Source organism: Chaetura pelagica, unplaced genomic scaffold, assembly GCF_000747805.2.
Source record: "Chaetura pelagica isolate M959 unplaced genomic scaffold, ChaPel_1.0 scaffold108, whole genome shotgun sequence".
Lineage (NCBI taxonomy): Eukaryota > Metazoa > Chordata > Aves > Apodiformes > Apodidae > Chaetura > Chaetura pelagica.
The window spans coordinates 429752-450700 of NW_009970718.1; the positions used below are offsets into that span (position 1 = coordinate 429752).

The 20949-nt window shown below is 35.0% G+C and overlaps 2 protein-coding genes across 2 annotated transcripts in view; one reads left to right on the forward strand and one right to left on the reverse strand.

Moving 5' to 3' along the window:
• The window catches only part of IMMP2L (IMP2 inner mitochondrial membrane peptidase-like (S. cerevisiae)), a 423070-nt gene that overhangs the window by 164429 nt on the left and 237692 nt on the right, over positions 1-20949 (forward strand). The window lies entirely within an intron of this gene.
• On the reverse strand, positions 6393-9017 carry LRRN3 (leucine rich repeat neuronal 3). The gene has a single exon (XM_010006265.1). The coding sequence runs from the start codon at positions 9015-9017 to the stop codon at positions 6891-6893; it is 2127 nt and encodes a 708-aa protein (XP_010004567.1). The 3' UTR covers positions 6393-6890.

Sequence of the window (20949 nt, forward strand, 5' to 3'; positions counted from 1 at the left end):
AGTGTAAATCTTAATGACATATGGAGATAAAGAGTAAAGTTGGGTCAAAAGGAATCAACCTGTATATTTCATGATGATGGCTTGGAAAATAGTTTCATCTCATGTAGACATCTTGAAGCAGAAGGCAGTATCTAGGACAGGACCTATAGCCTTCCTTGACCCTTAATTTAGCTCTGAGCTCTATGTACAGCTGTCCTCAGTACTTCTGTTTGCACTTGAGCTCTAGCCAGGAACACAATGAGAACAGTCCTGTATTCAGAGTAGTGCTTGGAACTTAATAATCTGTACATCTTGGTTGTCTCTTTAGTGGATAATTCTTGGATGGAAGAATATGATTATTTACCATGCTCTTACATGCTTCTAAGAATTTTTTTTTCAGTATGGAAGTACTTTTCCATATACTTTGCTTAATTTATTTTCTCTACTTCAGCAGGTAATTCCTACTAAAGGAAACACTGTTGTGTGATTGAGGTGTCACGTGACTATATACTTTGAATGGGTGGAAGAGAAATCAGTGTATTCGACTTGTGAGGGGAAATCCCAAATTTCCATACTGGGGGGGAGAGGCGTATATTTTGTAGAAATATAAATGTAAAAAGCCTTAGATCAAGGAGCTACAATTATTATTTTATTTACTATCTTGTTCTTCTGGCCATTTGTTTTAAATTGCTCTCCACACCTGAGTACATATGGTGTGTAGCTTTGTGATTCCCAAAAGCATTATGGCTATTTGGAGCACAGCATGAAATTGTCATAAGCACAAGGAATGAACAATAGCTACGTAACAAACAATAAGGCAGATGGAGTTGTTTTCCACTCTTCTAAGCTGTAATGTTAAAAAGGACATCAGCTATTTTAGGATCAGAAATAGGCCATCTGTCCAAATTGCCTGCCCTTCCAGCTTTATCTTGCTCCTGTATTATTTTTATTATTTTTGTCTGAATGTCATTACATTTTTATGCTTTGTTTCCTTGAAAGTTTCTTCATCTCATTAGCTGATTAGTTTTACGTCAACAATTTATTTAGGAGTTCCATTTTTTTTTTTTGGTTAATATTTCTATTTTACTGTTCTAATATTTTGCTTCCAAATATGATGTTAGCTCGCTAATATTTTTATTAAGTCAGACAATATCTGTCTTTACTGGCATCATTGGAAATTATGTCACAGTCTGGCAACAACAGTAGCAGGAAATAAAGACCTACAAGGAAGGAAGGGAGAGGAACAGAGCATTTACATCAAGGCAAAGAAAAGGACTTTGGGAAAAAAAAGTCTGAAAATAATTGAAGCTGAAAGGTAAAAAAAACCAAACCCAAACAAACAAAAATGTGAGAGTTATTTATAAAAAGCATTTTTTAGCTGTCAGAGGAATTTCATTTGTAGTTTTGAGCTTCATCTGAAGGAAGGAATGACTTAATAAAAGATTAAGTTGCTTTGATGACTGTTGTTTTATAGTCTCAAATGTCTTTATGGGAGCTTTAGAAAGAATGAAACATTTTCCAGTGGAACTTTAAAAAATCTGTTATTGTTGATTCAGTGAATATCAAAAGTTCTACAAGAACAGGAGGTTTTTTATTATTTCATGTTGTGTAAATACTTGTATTTGTTCATAGAACCATAGAATTGTTAAAGTTGGAAAAGACATCTAAGATCATCAAGTCCAACCATCAACCCACTGCCACTACACCCACATATTGTTCTGCTACAGTGATTTGACAAATCACAGAATCACAGAATCACAGAATACTAGGGGTTGGAAGGGACCTTGAAAGATCATCTAGTCCAACCCCCCTGCCAGAGCAGGGTCACTTAGAGCACATCACACAGGAACGTGTCCAGGCAGATTTTGAATGTCTCCAGCAAAGGAGACCCCACAGCCTCTCTGGGCAGCCTGTTCCAGGGCTCTGTCACTCTCACAGTAAAGAAGTTTTTTTCTGAAATTCACATGGAACCTCCTATGCTCCAGTTTGCACCCATTGCCCCTTGTCCTATCACTGGTCATCACTGAAAAAAACAAAGCTTTCTTCCTGAATTTCTAAAGAAATAATATAAAGTAATTTTAATTTTCCCAGGGTACTGGAACTTTCTCCACTTCCCCCTGCCTCTTTTTTTCTGAATAGGAATGAGCTTAATTGACTGTAAAATGAAATTTTAGATAAAAATTATTTCCAATTATTTCCAATGGTATTAAACTGGAAGCTATTCATATTACATGTTTGGTATGTCCACCAACTGAACTACCAAAACAATTGGTTTAGAACCAATTGTTCCAAATCATTTGTTATTGGTCAGTCAATATTACAGATGCACTTTTTTTCCCTACTTAGCAGTTAATTACAGTTTCTTTCTACTTTTGCTTATGAGACCCAAAGGTGTTCTAGAAGGATTACTTGCATTTATTGCTTCCCCAACAATTTTATTCATGATGTTTTTCTATAAGCTATGTTGTGATAAAGTCTCATGATCTTAGTAGGCAACACCAGTACATTTTTACTCTGGGTATGTTTCTCACTATCTTGTTTCTTATCTCTACAAAATCTGCATGCAATTTGTAATCTGCTTCCGAACATATTTTCTCATCTTTAGCATGAGGTGAGTTGTTAGTTTTGGTTTGTCTCTAGTGGTTTGTGTTCAATGGTTATCGTCTCTATTACATTTAACTGTATTCTTCAAAATATCTTCTGTAGTTTTCATACTGAAGTTTTCACACTTATCGTTCACTTTCTGGTAGGTAAAGTTTCTTGTCTTGTTGGTGCCAAAACTCCAGTCTGGTTTTACTCCATTCAGTTAATTAATAAGAATTGTTTTCTTCCTTAAATCTGACAGAGAATCTTTTCAGTTTTTTCTCTCTAAAATCTCAATTCTTCTGGTAACATCTGGAATGTGAACTTATTTTTTAGACTATATAGGCACCTTTTCCCAAAATGTCTAAAGCTAAAAGGTGGATTTATTACTTCTTAAGCACCCTCAGGTTTATAGGGTAGGAAGAAACCTGAGGAAGGAACCACTATCCATTTTTACACACAGCCACACAAGAATCCCACTGCTTGCCTCTATCTTTTCTGGAGTTTTTAACATGAAGAATGTCTTTGGTCACAGAGAAATAATGAATCTGTTTTAGAGATTTGTTAGGCTAATCTAATGGAGATGTTTCTGTGTAGAGATTAAAGATGTTATGTTATGTTTATATGAATATTAAGTGGTTCAGTACTGCTATTGCAAGCATAGCCGTGTTCCACAAGATGCTACTTCTGTATAGTAGATGAAACAATGCAATATACATATAATTAAATAAAGGTCTGAAGACAAGCTAACTAGTTGCTAATAGAACAGAAGTACTTTACACTCACACGTGTATGCAATAAAAGGATCAAACAACATTCATTAAACAATGTACATGATGAAGTCAAATTTAAGCGAGTTTAAATGGCCTCCCATCCAGCATGCTTTTTGCCTTTAACATGTTATTACAATAAATAGAATTTGATTAGAAGCATGTAAAATTTCAATTTAAAGGTATGTACAATCTTAGTAGAATACTGAAGACATGGAAGTTCTTGAATAAGTCATAGAATCATTAAGATTGGAAGGGACCTTAAAGATCATCAAGTTCCAACCCCCCTGCCAGGATCAGGGACCCCTACCACTAGATCAGGTTGCACAAAACCTCGTCCAACATGGCCTTAAAACTTCCAGGGATGGGGCATCAACTACCTCCCTGGGCAACCCATTCCAGTTCCTCACCACCCTGATAGGGAAGAATTTCTCCATAATATCTAACCTAAATCTCCCCTCTCTCAGTTTAAAACCATTACCCCTTGTCCTATCACTATCTTCTCTGATGAAAAGCCCCTACCCAGCTTTCCTGTAGGCCCCTTTCAAGTACTGGAAGTCTGCTATAAGGTTTCCTTGGAGGCTTCTCTTCTCTAGGCTGAACAGCCCCAATTCTCTTATTCTGTCTTCGTAGCAGAAGTGCTCCAGACCTTTGATCATGGATGTTGAGATTAACCTGAATGTTAGTAAGTATGTATTTTCAAAGTTTAAATCTAAATCTGCCAGCATTTATTTTGTTAAGAGCGAGAACTCTTTGAACGTGTATCTCTGTTCTGATTATTGCATTTGTATTCCTTCTTTATATCCCATCAGTTAAGAACCCCTACCAAATCACAAATGTTTTATTCTATGAATCATTAAAAATTCTCTAATTTCATAACCTACTGTAGACACTGTTGGCCTTCTTCTTAGGGACATTTTCCTAGTATTTATTTAAGTTTTACTTTTGAGTGTTAGCAGTGAAGGCATATTTGCACAAATAAAGATTATTACTCAGTGATGGATTGTTACAGAAGATGCATCTTGTTGGCATGCTGAAGGCAAAAGCTCAGCATATTCTTTCAGAGAAAGGAAGGTATGAAGTTGTAAAATGGCTTAATCGATGTCGTGTGAGAGAAGGATTGCAAAGCCACTTGAAAGCATGCAATTATATTTCTCTTTTTGGGGATGTAAAATAAATAATTTGCATCTTAAGAATTAGCAACAGGATAAGTGTTTTATTCTTAAAATGTAAGGTGTGTTTTCACTTGAGATAAGTATTACGTGTAAAATGATTCAAATATTTGTGAGGTATTTCTAGCTACATTTCAGCTCTCAGATGTTTAGTATGAGAATTCTTCTATATAAAAATGCATTTTATCTGTTCTATTGAATTATTTAAATAAATTTAGCAAAGCTGATACCTATTCTGTTGGGGTAAAAGTCTTATTAGTGCTCCCCATTAGATTTGTATTCACGTTCTGTGTTATAACATTTTGCAGAGATATTTTTTGCCTGAAAATTTCTCATTTCTAAGCTCTAAGACTTGTAGGTTCTAAATGTAGCTTGATTCCAAAGGTAAATGTACAATACCTACAATATCCTGCTGACAAGTCCAGTATCTGTGGTGACATCTCAGCACTTCTCGGACCAAAATCAACGTGCTGTTGTGTGCCACAGCCATTCATCAGGTTGGTCAACTTCCTGTATCTGTGCAACTTACCAACCTTATGAATATCCTTTAGAAAACTTTTGAAAAGTAACTTTACATAATTTATAGATTCTGGAATTTAACTAGAAAAAAAAGAAAATTTTTAACATGAAGAAAGTGATCCATTAGAACTAGGTAAAATGAAATTATTTTTCCATGTTACAAGTGTTTATAGATCAATAATATTTTGCAAGTGTACAGCAAACTATTAAAAAAATGGAAAAGTTAATGTTTAAGTACAAGTAACTCTTCTTTTACCTACAAAAAGTCAGTGATTCTACAGAAATCTTTTACTTAAACCAAGTCTTGAAAGATAAAATGTGTATTATTGCAGAGTTTTAAAAATGTTGAAATCCCCTTAAGTATTGCAAGAAATGTTTGTTACCCCTGTTTTTACTCTGTAGTTCAAGCTATTTTTGCATTCTGTGAATATTTACTTCCATAAGCATAATACTTAGAGATAACTTTTTTTTTCCTTAATTTCTGCTTTTGTTTTTAAATATAAAAGCCAAAATAACATAAACATTTTGGTGTTGCTTTCTTTGTTAGGATGTACTGCATCTTTTCAACAGGTATCTTAATTGTCAGATGTCTTTTCTCTACTATCAGAATCAGGCTTAGATTTTAATATATATTCTGATCATCAGCTTTTTGTGCACATCTGCTCTTCATGGGCCCAGTCCTACTCTGGTGAGAACTTTAGTTTCAATATGAGTAGCTAGGTATTTATTCTCTTTTCGTTTTGTTTCAATTAATTTGTACTAGTAATGTTGCTGTCATTAATTTATTGTTTGTTACATTGTGAAAGCTGAGAAGGTGTATAAACTAGTCGGTTGCTGTTATTCCTGAACAGGAGTGTTCAGGTCCAGAAAGAAAACTGTAATATCATTTAAGGTATGAAGGTATCTGAATTGCCTGTAAGATCAGCCTAAAATTCCGAAACTACTAATAACTGAATTACCCTTTTAACTGAAGACAGTATATTGGATTTATATTTTCTGAGTCTAAACATTGAATTCAATTGTTAAACTTCTGGGAAAATGTCAAAGCAGCTCAAAACTTGCTCTTATCAGTAGCTGACAATCTATTTCACTAGCAGTCTTATGTCTCCTTCCCACTTCTCTTCTCTTCTCTTCCTCCCACAGTAAGTGAAGTGTCAAATATGATTGTTATTATTATGGGTAAGAATATGGTAAAATATTGTGTGTTTTTTTGCAGTTAGACACCTTAAAACTAGTAAAATATGTGCTGAGATTTGCATTTTAACAGGAGAGAATGTAAGGAGATATTTTATCAGACATTAGAATGAGTTAATTTATTGTCAGACAGGAGCTCCCAGAATGTTGTTTTATAAACAAACAAGCCAAAAACTATTTTGATTTTAATCAAAAATGTATTTTCCTCATTTAAAAAATTCACATACTCACTGTGTCTACTCTACAGAATCTGTCCATTTCATTACATCATTTGTCAATCCTAGTATATCTGTTCACTGCAAAAACTCGTGGCTAGTGTGTGTAATACAGCACAGGAGGAGGTATTGCTCAGTTCCACTACTCTTATATAATAAAAAAAAAAATAATAATACAGAAAATCTTCTTGGCTACTTGCACTGTATTCCAGACTTTAAAGTCCCATGAAAGTTCTAGAAAATGAAGTTAATTGTATTTGGTTGGTAGAATACCATTAGAAGTCAGTCACTTACAATCCTTCTCTTACGCTGAGTCAGTACATATTCCCATTTGTCAGCAGCAGCGAAGTCCATGTGTCTAGTTCCTAAAATAAATGCTTTTACCTGTTGCCTTTTTATTCAGCACAAATGCAGTCATGTGCTTGTTATTTCAGAAACTGACTGATATACTGACATCTTTATGACACATTAGTTGGTACACCTATTACAGTTGCTTTTACTTCCATTGATGTGCTTTTTTCTTTGCCCATGTCCCAAAGACCAATTAGAGGAGGATAAAGCTCATGGAGTGAAAAGGATTGTTTCTTCAGGTAATTCTTTAGATAGCTGTGTCCAATGTCATAGTTCATCTCTCGAGAGATGCAGCTGTAGAGATATATCACAGAGGTGATTCCTAAAAGAGTGCCAAGGCAGGCAAGGAATGGTATTACATCAATCTTTTCATAGCCTTTCATTTCCAAGTCCAGTCCTTTTGTGGTTACATTGACACACTGTTTCTTATTCTGTGAATAGATAGTGGGAATATCTATACAAATTTTGTATTCAGTTGATGGATTTAGGTGTGTGAGATTATATACCTTTATATCAGACGGTATTCGAGCGCTCCGTGCAGCCTGAGTATTTTCAGCTTTCAGAAAGGCTGTCCATCTAACAGTGGACTTCAGGATTTTAGAACTTGCTTTCCATGAAACCAAAACAGAATTAGATTTTATATCTTTTATTTTAATGTTCAAAGATCCATTGCTGTCCTGAGGGAAAGAGCCGTCCACTTTAATCATGACTGACTTAAGGTCTGCCCCAACTAAATTCGTTGCTATACATGTGTATAAGCCACTTTCTTTTTGTGTTACGTCACTTATGTCTAATGTTCCTTCAGAGTGAATGTAGTATTTATTTGAAATAGTATTAGGCAAAAGTTTGTGTCCTGATGGTGTGATCCAGTAGATTTCAGGTTCTGGTTCTGCTGTTGCTCTGCAGTGTAACGAAATATGGCTGCCAGTTTTTAAATCCAGAGTAGATGGAAAACTTTCAGGAGCAATGAGAGGGAGACAGATTTCCATCATTTCCCGGTAGTGTATCTGTCTCACATTCTGGCCTTGGAATTCAGGAGGGTCTACACAAAACAGGGACTCTGGCTCCATGAAGCGAATGTTTGTTTTATTCATGTTAATCCAGCGGATGACACAGTCACATCTAATGGGGTTGCTGTGTATACTGACTTCTTTCAGGTTAGGCAGAGATTCGATCGTACTGCGGTACAGGGCCCTCAGTGCGTTGCTGTTGAGCATCAGTGATTCCAGCTTGGGAAGTCTGTAGAATGCATTTGGATGAATGTATGATAATCTGGGGTTATTGGTAGCTTCTATTTTTCTTAAATCTGGCAAATTATCAACAGCAAGACTATCTATAGAAATCAGTTCAGGCATGTTATTAATTCCTAACTCTTTAAGGTGCAGCATATTGCTAAAATCTCCTTGCCGTATTCTGTTAATGGGATTCTTATTTAGATCCAGAAATTTAAGATTTGTAGCCTTTTGAAGAGCGATGTGTGGCACTCTGACAAATCTGTTGTCATAAAAGGAGATGCTTTCTAAATTGTCAAGGCCAACCAAAGCATTATCAGGTATTTCAGTGAGATTTATACCTGCTAAAACTAGGCTGCGCAGATTGATAAGAGGCTTAAAATTCATATCTTCAATTCTGATTATTGGATTTTCTCCAATTATGAGAATTTCAAGATTAGGAGTAGCTTCAAACCACTTCCTGTTGATCATTTGCAGGCCATTTGAATTGAGATGAAGTCTGAGAAGATTATTGAGGCCTATGAAAGCTCCCGGTGCAATCACAGAAAGCAGGTTATGATTAATATAAAGCTCTTGTAAATTGTGGAGTCCAGAGAGACATCCTTCAGGGAGTTCCATAAGTTTGTTTTCTTCAAGGTACACTGAAAGCAAGTGTGGTATCTTTCTTAGATTAATACTGGTCATGGAGGATAAATTGTTCTGAGATAAATCTAAACCAGTTAAATTAACTGGCAAGTCTACTGAATGTTCAATTTTTGCAATGTTATTAGTCTGTAGAAGTAGAACCTGTGTGTCAGCAGGCAGTCTGGCTGGAAAATTTAAAAGGCCTAAATCATTACAGTCCACTGTTGGAGCCTCCATATACACAGATCTGGGGGTGAACCATGGTCTGATCTCACATATACATGACTCTGGGCAGTCTGCTTTTTTTTCTACAGCTTGTACCAGAGCAATGATAACTAGGCCAAGAAGAAAATTAATTTTGAGTTGCATGTCCTTCATCTTAGCTCGAATGTTCAGAAAAGTAACAGACTCTTCGGTATTCCACAATTATGGTTTTGGAATTCAGTATGACCTGGTCAACTGATAATACACACACTTGCATTTGTCAAATGATGATCGCAAAGGATTTTCTTCCTGAGGATAAGTGATAGATTTGTAACCAACTTGTCCAGTACTAAGAGGCATTTTGTGGAAATGAAGGTCACTCTGTCCTTGATGACATAAAATTGATAAGCTTTGTGAAGATGAAGTATGTGTAGATGGTCATAGGAGATTAAGCAATTCATTTATTTAGTAGTATTAACTTCAAATCCCATGAATGATTAGTGTTTGCAGGAGTGACAGGATGACCTAAAATATAAGAGGAGGAAATAATTAGTACAAGAAACTGTAAAGTTATAAATTAATTTAGCCATCTTTTGCTCTCTAATGTTAATTATTACAAGTAAAAAAAGAAAATTACTGTGCTGCCTAGAGTATTGTAGTGGTATCCAGATTGCATAAATGAAGTTAATGTAGTAATATGTCTATACACATGTAGCTTTTCATATATCCAGTGGAACATTGCTCTACAGAAAAATGAAGATCCACAAAGTATAAAGCAAAATATACCAGCCAAATTTTTCTTTATCGTCCTTTAAAAGGTTTTCTTTTTTCTTTCAGTTATCACTAGAAGCAGACTGAGTTCTGTTGGCTTTGAAAATGTAAACACTGACTGAGCAAAATCCTACAGAGCATGAATATTTAACTTTTGAACATGTAGTTTATACTTATGATGGACATAATTTATGTGTAATCAAATGAAAAAGGAGTGGTTGGATTAATGCACATTCCTAATGATTACAGTCTTAGGCAGGCCTATGAGGTTTTTATACAGAAACATACAAAATTAATAATCTACAGGTTTTATCATTTTCTAATTCTTTTTGTAGCTGCTGTTTAGAAAGAAAACTTGCTTTTTCCTTTAAAGCAATCATTAAAAAGAAATATGTACCTCATAATATATAGCTCATCATCTTGGCAAATTCAGGCTGCTTACTGGCTTACTTATTTTGGCTTCAATAAGTTCAATTGCAGGAAATAATAAGAACAGAAAAATGTCTTTAGAGCCCTGAGGGAAAAAAAATTATATGCTAGCAGTTGGTTTGTTGGTCTGTAGCTCTGTAACAGTCTGAAATTTTCTATGAAGTTGCAGGTTGTCTTTGTGGCCCAAATTATAATAAAGGCTGAAGCCTTAGCATCTTGTAGAATCAAATGTGTTGTCTCTGGATTTTTAGTATGTAGTTACGGGGTTTTTTGGGGAAAAAAAAATGCTACTACAGGTGTATGTTGTATTCCAAACCATGTCATGAAAACCTTCTTTGTTTTCATATATGTAGTATTACACATCAGCTGCTCCATTTGCTTCAGAAGTTAATCTTTGCACTAACTTCAAATGGACTTGGTCTCGATAGACAGTTATATGATACACGTTTATGCCCTTTCTCCCCTTGTTTCTAGTGTTAAAATTCACAGTGACATTGTTTATAAACTGCAAGATAAGATAATTTCTTCATTGAAATCGATAAATTACTTTTGAGGTGTTGCTGGTACAGATAGACAGAAGTACGAGATTCAAGTATCAAGGATTTGGATTTCAGATTTCCTTTCCATGACCAAGAGGACTGGCCATGTTGACCACATAGTTATTCTGGATCAGCTCAGAGGGAAGGTGTTGGATCACATTGAGTGACATGAGCATTGGGCCAATTCGAAGTACATTTGACTGCTGTTTGTATTATGTACATTTAAGGAGATTTCATATTATATTTTAACATCTAAGTATATCAATAAAGTGAACAGACACTGTGTGAGATCAACATACAGAAAACATTCTGCTGTTTTGAGCATTAATAATGTTTTTATGTAAATGGCCCAGTTTTTACTGAAATGCAAAGACATGCTGACTGAAATATTAAAGATGTAATCTGTTCACTTGTTCTGAAAAATGATATGAACTTGAGGTTTGCAGAAAAATAAAGGTTTTCATTGGACAGTTAATGCAGGTAACTTGCTTCTAATTTTGCCTCCAGGAGGCAAGGTGATACACCTCTATGGAGTACTGTCACATTTACTAAAGTTGTTTGTAGAAATCATTCTGTGTCAAATGCACAGATATAATTTACTGTGTAGGGAGAAAAGAGAATGGCTCTGGGGTGAAATTTTTTCAGTTGTATTCTTGATGGACTTTCTAAAGTACATGTCCCATTGACTTCTAAAATTTTATTTGGATTGTATATTAAAAATGTATCTTGAAGCAGGGCAAATACAAAATGTAAGCTTCTAATAATTGAAAGGTCATTGGAAATCTTACCTCAGTAGTAAATTAAACGAGATTCAGCAGACTGCTATGACAGCTATCAAATCTAAGCATTTTTGATCCATTATAATGCTCAGGACTTCTGCTCAGTAGAGCTAGTGGGGAATTTTTCTGAGAAAATATAACTATATAGCTGACCTGGTTTTCTTCTCACACCTGGACATTTGCTATTGACCACTGAAAAATAGGATGTGGATGAATATGGACTTTCCATGTGTCCTGTGTACCTGAGAGGCTGTACCAGTTAAAACACATAAACTACTACATTTACATGCACCTACAGCAAACATTCTCCTGGATTTGAGTTTGTACTCCTCCTGAGTTTATACTTCATTCAGCTTCTGTGTGTTTCTCAAGCCAGAAACAAGGGCATCAGTGGACATTTTCATGTCATGTATGTTAGAGTGGGCTTTCTGTAAAAGGTAGCAGAAAAAGAAGAGATTGAAAGGGTCCAGGTTGAAATTCTTCTGCTTTATGATTTAATCTGATGTCTTTTCTCTTTCTGATGAATGCCCCAGCTAATAAGTTACCAGCTCAAGCTCATATTGTGTTCAAGCATAAATCTTTCTTATTTCTCCAGTGAAAGTGCTTCTGCCTTGTATAAAATATTCACTGGAGCTGAGTGCCTTGAATAACAGATTGTAGAATAATTTTCACACTTTCTCCCAGCCTGCACAGTCATCGTTCCAAAATACATTGTTTCACTTCAGAAAGATTTTTGGCTTATGTAGTATTATTTTACATGAAAATGATTTAGTATTAACTGTCATTCAAAGTGTGGAATAAAATAATATTTCTGGGGTACTATAGATATCTGTAGTGTGTTATGAGATCATAAAATCATAGGATAGAATATCTCAAGTTGGAAGGGACCCATAAGGATTGTTGAGTCCAACTCCCAGCTTCTCACAGGACATCCTAGAACTAAATCTTATGACCCTGGTACTCATCATGTGGCATACTACAGAAAAAAAGTTAAGTAGTGAAATGCACTGCAAAAAATATGTAGAAACATTTGAGTGACAAAAGATTTGTGTTAGTCTTTTTGTTTGTGTTATTGTGTGACACTGATGTACAATGTTGACAGGGAAAGTAAGAAAACAAGGATAACTGATGTTGTTTTCTGGTCCCACTTGAAGAGCTGAGAATCCAGACTCAAGTTATGCAATATGACTGTGCTTATGCCAACTGGTTGTATTGATTGTGTGTGTGTGTCTGTGTGTATGAAACTAATGTCTAACCTTGAGATGTGTACAAACCGTTTTGAACTGAGAAGTGAGCTGTGGTTTACAGTAACAAAATAAATACCATGTAAACTGATACCTTGCACTCAATGCTATAAACTGTAACTGAATTTCAATTTCCTTGAAGAATGTAGTGTCACAGAGATAAATGTTCGCCTTGGAAAATAAGCATTTAACTTTGGGAATTAATTTATTCCCTTTCTTCATTAATGTACTGATAATAGTAAATATGTACTGATAACACAAAATAAAGATTAAATTGAACTACTCCTACTAGCAGTGACTTTCAGAATTTTTAATTAATGAGTTCCAGTGCTTTAAACCTAAGTGCTTTGTACTTTTTGGAGTTTTATGTGAAAGTTTTGCATTTCAAATATCTGGTTTAAAGTACAAGTAGTAAGGACAAAGAGAACCTGAAGTTTATTTGTCATGTCTCTTTAAAAAAAAACAAGCTTCAAATAAAGCACTTATGTCAGTGTTACCCATTAACCAATAATGCTCTTTTTATTGTAGCACTTTTGTTAGTGGGTTTTGGTGAGCTCTCAAGATTTTTGATGTGATTTTGATGTAATTCTTAAAACTAATACCTACTATGGTGCACAATCAAAAAAGCTTGTAGAAAAGTTCAGCAGCGAATTATCACCAGTAAGTTGAACTGTGATAGGTGTTTGTCCACAAGCAGCAGCAGGAGCTGAGCATTTTAGTTTTGAAGTCCTTGGTGCAGCTGCACTTATAAATCTTGATGTGCACTCTGATTGAACATATCATCCAGATAAAATGGTATGGAATGCTTCCTAATGTCTGCAGTAGAAGCATCTAAATAGAGTCTGAGTCTCAGGACTTAGTATTGCTTATTAGTAAGGATATTCAGTATTTTTATTACTGTTTTCCTTTACTAGAATTTCTGTCCTAAAACCATTTAAGTATTTGTGGACAGATTATTTAATTTCTTTTGGAAGTCCATCCCTTTTTACTGTTTTACTAAGTATGGTGTGCCTCTTGCTTTTAAGGTGTTATTTCTTGCTTTTAGAAAAATGCATCCTGATGTGTGTGACTTTTTGCAGCCTAATTATCTCTTGTGTAGACAAAGATTGGTATGTCTTAATTAGGTTTGTTTCATTTATTGCAATTGACAGCTGGAGCCTTGGTTTACAAGAGGGTATCACCATTATTTGAGCTGGAAAAGACATTCCAAGGAATGAATAAACTGAGCAACGTTTCTCATCACTGGAGCAACAGACAGCTATGAACCAAGTCAGAGTGGGCAGATAGGAAAAGAAACACGTCAGGTTTTGGCAATCTTTCTTTTCCACTTCAGCAGTTAGAGAGACAGTGATAAAAACTAAAAATGCAGCAGCTACACTGCAATGTGCCCTGCTGGCAATAAGGCAAACAGTTCACTTCACAAGGACCAATTTAGAGGTGGCAAGCATTTTGAAAACACAGCTGTTCATACAAAGCTACCTTTCAAACACATCAACTGAAAGAGCCATTTCTCAATTCTTGTCATTGTAACAGCTTTGAGCAGTTCTAGGGACAGAAATCTGGAAATGTCACTTTCCAAAAATCAGTCATGGGACATTTCATACCTCACCTGATTGTAGTTACAGTACTTAAGATATTTTATATATATATATATATATATATATTTGGGAGGTGTTAAGTGTTAGTTATGGAAATACATAGGCTTAAGTTTGAACATTTAGTACCTTTCTGACAATTTTACAAGGCAATTCTTCCATGTTTGGTGTATCATAAAAAAAAAAAAAAAAAGTTCCTTAAGGAATGATTTGTTACATAGCATGACAGATAAAAAGAAGCAACTTCTTTACTTGCCATATATCAAGAATTGGCACAAAAAAAAATTCTGTTTTTTCCCTCCATAAAATGTAACTATGATGTTTTTGTTGAAATATGTACAGAAAGTTTGAGACTGAGGCAGGAGTATGAGTTTAGGTTAAAGCAAAAAAAGATAATGGATTTTTGTAACAGAACCAGTCTTGAAACAAAATATTTGTAGAAGTAACCTCTGCTCGCTGGTCCAATACAGGTGTTGGAAGTTATATAGGCTTTGTAAAAGTGGAAATAATTTCATACAGGATCCTGTTTCTCCTAACAAATACAAATTCCTAGTTTTCTATAATATGCTTTTACTGGTTTATATTCTTAAAAATCACTAACATATAGTCCCACATTAAAACCTGAATGAGGATTTTTGGAAACTAGTGAAAATTTTGGCAAATATAATTGCAGTATTATAATTATAATTTGTAAAGGTTTGAAAATACCGTATTTAAATTAGATGTGATGAAAACAAAAAAGCAAAATGGAAGGCAAAGGAATATTTATGTATGGTCTATGATATTTTATTACATCTTCTATTTTAGAATAACTTTTCAGTGGGTGTAAATGAACATTTGGTATAATCTTGCTTTAAAAATTGGAGAATGGAAAAGGTATGGCACTTGTTTCCTAAACTGTTTTGAACTGGCTTACCATAACTGACCATGCAGTGGCAGATAACTATGAGACCACCTGTATGTGAAGTAAGGTGTTTGTCACTTCTAATCACAATGCTTGATACAAATACTATATCATTTTGTTATTGCTACTATTAATGATTATGATGATTATTATCTTGTGTGCTAACTTTGCTGCAAAACAAAATGGTAAGCTTTAGTCCATGGAGCTTAAATTTTAAATATAAGAAGGACACACTAACAAGGCAAGGAAAAAAAATACAAGTCCCTATGACAATCTCTGAGTATTCTTGAGTTTATCCTTTTTCTCTAACTGGAGTTCAGTAGTTTACTATCATGATCCTGGATTATTTTTCCAGGCTTTAATTTTAGATTTTCTGTCTATAGATCTCTCTCTCTCATGTGCCTCTAACTTCTAATCACACACTCCCTAGCCATTCAGTATGTCTGACCTTTTCACAATTGTCGTAACAGAAGAAAACAAAAAGGTTGTTTGGTGATACTTGGTAAAGAAATGAATAATTTCAGTAATTACCATTACCTCAATTTTTAACTTTTTGTAACTAATGTGAAGTACACAAAATAATTTTTAGGTATTCTTTTTGAGTGAGCAGAGTTGTTAGAAAATTGTATTTCACAGAATTATAGAATCATAAAATGTTTTTTGTGGGAAAGGCCTTTAAGATCATCAAGTCCAGTGTTAAACTAATACTGCCAAGTCCACCTCTAAACCATGTCTCTTAAGTACCCCATCTACACATCTTTTAAATACCTCCAGGAAGGGTGACTCAAGAGCCTGTTCCAGTGCCTGACAACCCTTTCAGTGAAGAATTTTTTCCAATATCCAATCTAAACCTCCTCTGGCACCACTTGGGTTCATTTCCTCTTATTTTATCACTTGTGATTTGGGAGAAAAGACCAACACCCAGCTCACTGCAGTCTCCTTTCAGGCAGTTGTAGAGAGTGATCAGGTCTCCCCTCAGCCTCCTTTTCTCCAGGCCGAACAAACCTAATTCCCTTAGCCTCTCCTTGTACGACTTGTGCTCTAGACCCTTCATCAGCTTTGTTGCCCTTCGTCAACCCGCTCCAGTGCCTCAATGACCTCCTTGTGGTGAAGGGCCCAGAACTCAATATAGTACACGAGGTATGTCCTCACCAGTGCCAAGGCAACAGTCACTTCCCTACTCCTGGTGATCACAGTATTTCTGATACAAGCCAGGATGCTGTTGGTGGTGTTGGCCACCTGGAGACACTGCTGGCTCATCTTGAGCCAGTTTTTAATTAACACTCCCAGGTTCTTTTTTGCCAGGCAGCTTTCCAGCCATGCTTCCCCAAACCTGTAGCATTGCTTAGGGTTGTTGTGACCCAAGTTCAGGACCTTAAATTTGGCCTTGTGAATCTCCTACAAGTGGCCTCAGACCATTGATCCAGCCTGTCCAGATGCCTCTGCAAAGCCCTCCTACCCTCAGGCAGAACCACAGTCCTGCTGCACATGATGTCTGTAAACTTACTGAGGGCGCACTTGATCCTCTCATCCAGGTCCTTGATAAAGATATGAAAGAGAACTAGCCCAAATATTAAGCCCTGGATAACACCACTTGTGACCAGCTTAAATGACAAGAGGATAAATTTCAATGAAGTTGCAAATTTCTTTACCATTTGTGTTATAATCTGTCATTTATACTCTAATATGATATTCCAAATCATCTTGCAAGATTTTAGTGTGTGGCAGTTAGACTGCATCTAATAATTTTATATACTTCTTAATTGTAAAAAAAAACTTTGACAAGAAACTGAACTGATTTCTTATTTTATTTCTTCTTTAAGCAGAAATTGAATGTATAATTCAGATGTTTTTTATCTAAGTATAAACTCAATGCTGGTATTACTTGTTTTGATTTTTTAAAAAATGATAACTACACGTATATATTTTAGTTGTCAGAGAAAATAGCAGAGATTAAATGTTACAAATAACTTTTCAAAGCATTTAGGTCTTTAGGATCCTTGTTATAGTCCTTAGTCTTAGAAAGGTTTCATTGTGTGACTTACCAAAGTCATTATCAAGCAATTACGTTTAAAAAAATACTGCTGTAACCTGGGAAAGTAATGTGTTAGTTTAATTTAGATTTATTCATACATGTTCAACTTCTTTTTGACAGTTGTTATGTTAGTAGTGGAGAGGCACATATTGGCAGTTACCTAGGCACATAGTTGGCAAGAGAGCAGTCACGTTTGGATGTGGGTGAATGTACACAGTTACCACATGCTTTAAGCAGATGGCTAGAACTAAAGATGAGTGAGACCAGTTTTGGCTTGATTTTCTAGAAAGCTACCATACCAGTTCTGGGGGTCTATATTATCTGTGACTAGTAAAAAAGCCTAGCCAAAATCCAGCAGAGTATTGGCAAAACCAATGTTTTGTAATTATTTTTGTGGCTCTTAGAATCTAATCATTAAACATGCCTAAAACATAGAAATAGGTGTGTTCAGGTAGTTGCAATACAAAGAGAGTGCCTGCACTTAGCACATAATATTGTCCTTTGCAATTTATTATGGTTTTTTTTTAATTTATCATGGGGAAAAGGTCACTGTAGTAAAATTAGCATAATATAAACACAATTTTTTAGGAGTTACAATTTCTAATAATTTTTCAATAACAAAGATTGAGGCTTGAAAGAAAAAAATAAATTGTCAGTCTTTAATGGCAGACTCCTGAAATTTAGTAAATTCACCTTTTAGGTTTTTTTTGATATATTTGTGATTTGTTTGGGGAAATGGTCATGTCAAAGCAAATGCCCTATAATAATTTAAAGAACTATCATTTCCAGTGTGCACTATATTGATTATCAGCTCTAATAACCTAAAGATATAGAAGGACTTAATGAATGCGGTTACATCAAGAACAAACTGCTGCACTCTGAGCCAGTATTTGAGGTATACTTACAATGTACTACATGAAACATGGTTTGAAATCCATGGAGGGAAAAAAATGAATTGCTTGTCCTTAGAGTAATGCATATATAGTAAACATTCCTTACTAACTTACTAGTTTCTTACTAACAACCAGAAATTAAAAAAAAATTGAGGTGCCAATAATAGATGAGATATTTGCCATGTCATAAATTTTCCTACCAAAATAGGCCGAATTGCTTTAATTTTATAATTATGAATATATTGGTGATTACTTTCATTCTGAGCCACCTGGGGAATCAGGTTCACAATGTATTGTTCAACAGAAATGGATAATCTTGCTTGAGGGAGGGTGGAGAAGTGGATTAATGAAAAAACAATTTCAGGATGCAAAACCTGACAATGCCTAAACCAGAATATTGTTGTAAAGATTAAGAAATAAAAGTTCTGTTTTCTGCTGTTGGAGTGATTTATACATATACATAAATTACCAGCTCATAGAGGTACTGTCATTTCTGATTGCAGAAAGTATTTTGATTTGTGTTTAATTTTAATTACAGTGTTTTGCTCAGCTGAACATCTCATTAATAACATTACACGTTAAGGTTTTTAATATGATTTGCAAAGCTAACATTATCTTCAGACCTGAAATTATTTGGTTTTGTGCTTTTATGACCCATTCGTCAACTCTAATCCACACTATAGGATTATCATAGTTCATTCATAGTGAACACCGAAGAAAGAGGATAAATACAAGATTAATAAATAGCAACATTTATAGTTCAGTATAGTGTCCCTTCCACTGTGTATGGCACCACAGCTAAATGATTATACAGTTCCTGAAACAGTAACTGAATCATCTTTTGAGTGTTTTCCTTTCAAAACTGCAAATTTATTGAAAACATTGTACCTCTCCAGTATATATATATATTCATAACCAACTTCCCCACTCCATTTGTCCCCAATATACAATTCTTCTAGTATTTCTGATTATTTTAAAAGAATTTCTTGTGTTTTGTCTAAAGTGAAAAATTTACTCTGTCCCTTAATGTTAGATGATGTGGCTTGTTAGCATGTCACTGAATAGGATTCTTCTAATTATGAAATTTACATGGTGTAGCCACATCTTGACTCTGTGTTTTTTTCTTAGCTTCCCAGCGTCTATCATCATTTTTGCATCAGTTTACTGCATTTTGGCAGCCAAATGTGACAACAGAATTAAAATTAACATTCTGATCTCCCAGAGAATTTTGACCAGTATTTACTGTTCAAGTATTGAAGTAAATTAACCAGATTGTGATCATTGTACTCAAAGCTTGAACTACATTTTGCTTGGCAAGCTTAATTTCTCTTGCGTTTTGTTGTGATTCCTACTTATGATTCAAAGACTAGGCAGACATATCTGCTGGGTGTGCATGTGTAAAGACATGTAGGAGCACTACCTCACATATTATGGTTATATATTAATGTTAGAGATGCATAGATGTCTTTGTGCAATGAAATGCATCTTGCAAGGGGAAAGTGTCTCTTCAAACTGAACTGAAAGTACTTTTGAATTAAGATACTGAAAAGATTCTATTAGTGGTGATTATGGGATGACTGAATTAACAGTTTTGTTCATCACTGGTGTTGAAGGGGGGTAGATTAACAGTTTCAAGTTGTCCTTCCAGTTTGTCTTTCCAAAGATGGGTAAGGCATAATTTTGTAATACTGATAATGTTAAGTCAAAGCAACCTGTTCTTTATTATAAGACATTTATTTTGAAGTCTGACTTAAGCCTTTCTGCTTTCAGACAACGGCCCGGTTCTCTTTTCCAACAGTAAAACAACTTGAATAAGTAAAGACAGATGGCTATTTCAGTAGTGTGACATTTTGATAGTGTGAAATGACGAATTGTGCTTTCAGGGTCTAGTAGTAATTTCTACTTCCAAGTTGGAAGACATCAGAGGTAACAACAGAAGTGAGGAGAAAGACATGGTGTGCTTACTTACTCATAGGAAAACCACTGGCACTAGACTGCCAAAACCCATCAATTTTATTTATCAGCTACATGTAAGAACTCTCATGAAACACTGTATGTGGTTCTGGTGACTCAGGTTCAGTAAAATATAGTGGAATCAGGGAGAAATAATTAGTATGAAGAAAATGATAAATAATTTTGAAAGGAAACTAGGAAAAAGAATGCTGCTTCCTCTGTTAAACAATTTTAGATTTGTTGACAACAGAGGAGAAATAGCTGTGAGTTGTTAGCTGTTTTAGAGTTTTCCACTCTTCTGCACAAGAAAGAAAAATGGTGTGGATACCAAAGTTGTCTTGAGTTTCTTTAAAGTCACTCATGTCATTTGAAATATTTAAAGCCACCATGTTGCTGTGGTTCAAAGAAAACTACACATATATCATGGAAGAGTTTAAAGCAGAGGACACATAACTCTGACATTTGGAAGGGTCAATTTACCTCATAACTGGTCTTTCCTCTAACTAGTATATTAAAACCAGGCAGAGAGTGTCTCAAGAGCATTTGATCCACCACCTCAAAAAAAAGGTTCAGGTGACAAGGTGATTCTGTAAAAATATAAGTAGGTCTGCTTTCTTGCCAATAGTGTGTAATAGATACTTTTGAAGAACAGATACTTTTGAAGAACAGTAGCCAATTCTCTTGATAGAGTTAGCTGATTCAGTACAAAAGCTAATACCAGTAAATGCACATTCGGGATTAAATTAGTTAACCACCATTTTAACAGGTAAACAAGGATAATTCAGCTTTGGTGTTTGGCTTTTTCAGCCAGTTCTTATAAAGGTAAACTGAATATGTAGTTTAAGTTATCTTGTGGTATAATTATCCTTCCTTCAGGCGATAGTTGTCACCTTGTTCAGTATTACAATGATGAAAGTTATAAACCACCTGTCTGTCTCCTTGCAAATGACTCTCTGTCCTCTGT

Bases quoted from the DNA above. Each gene is read 5' to 3' on its own strand.
- LRRN3 (XM_010006265.1), bottom strand. From the start codon at position 9,017: ATGAAGGACATGCAACTCAAAATTAATTTTCTTCTTGGCCTAGTTATC.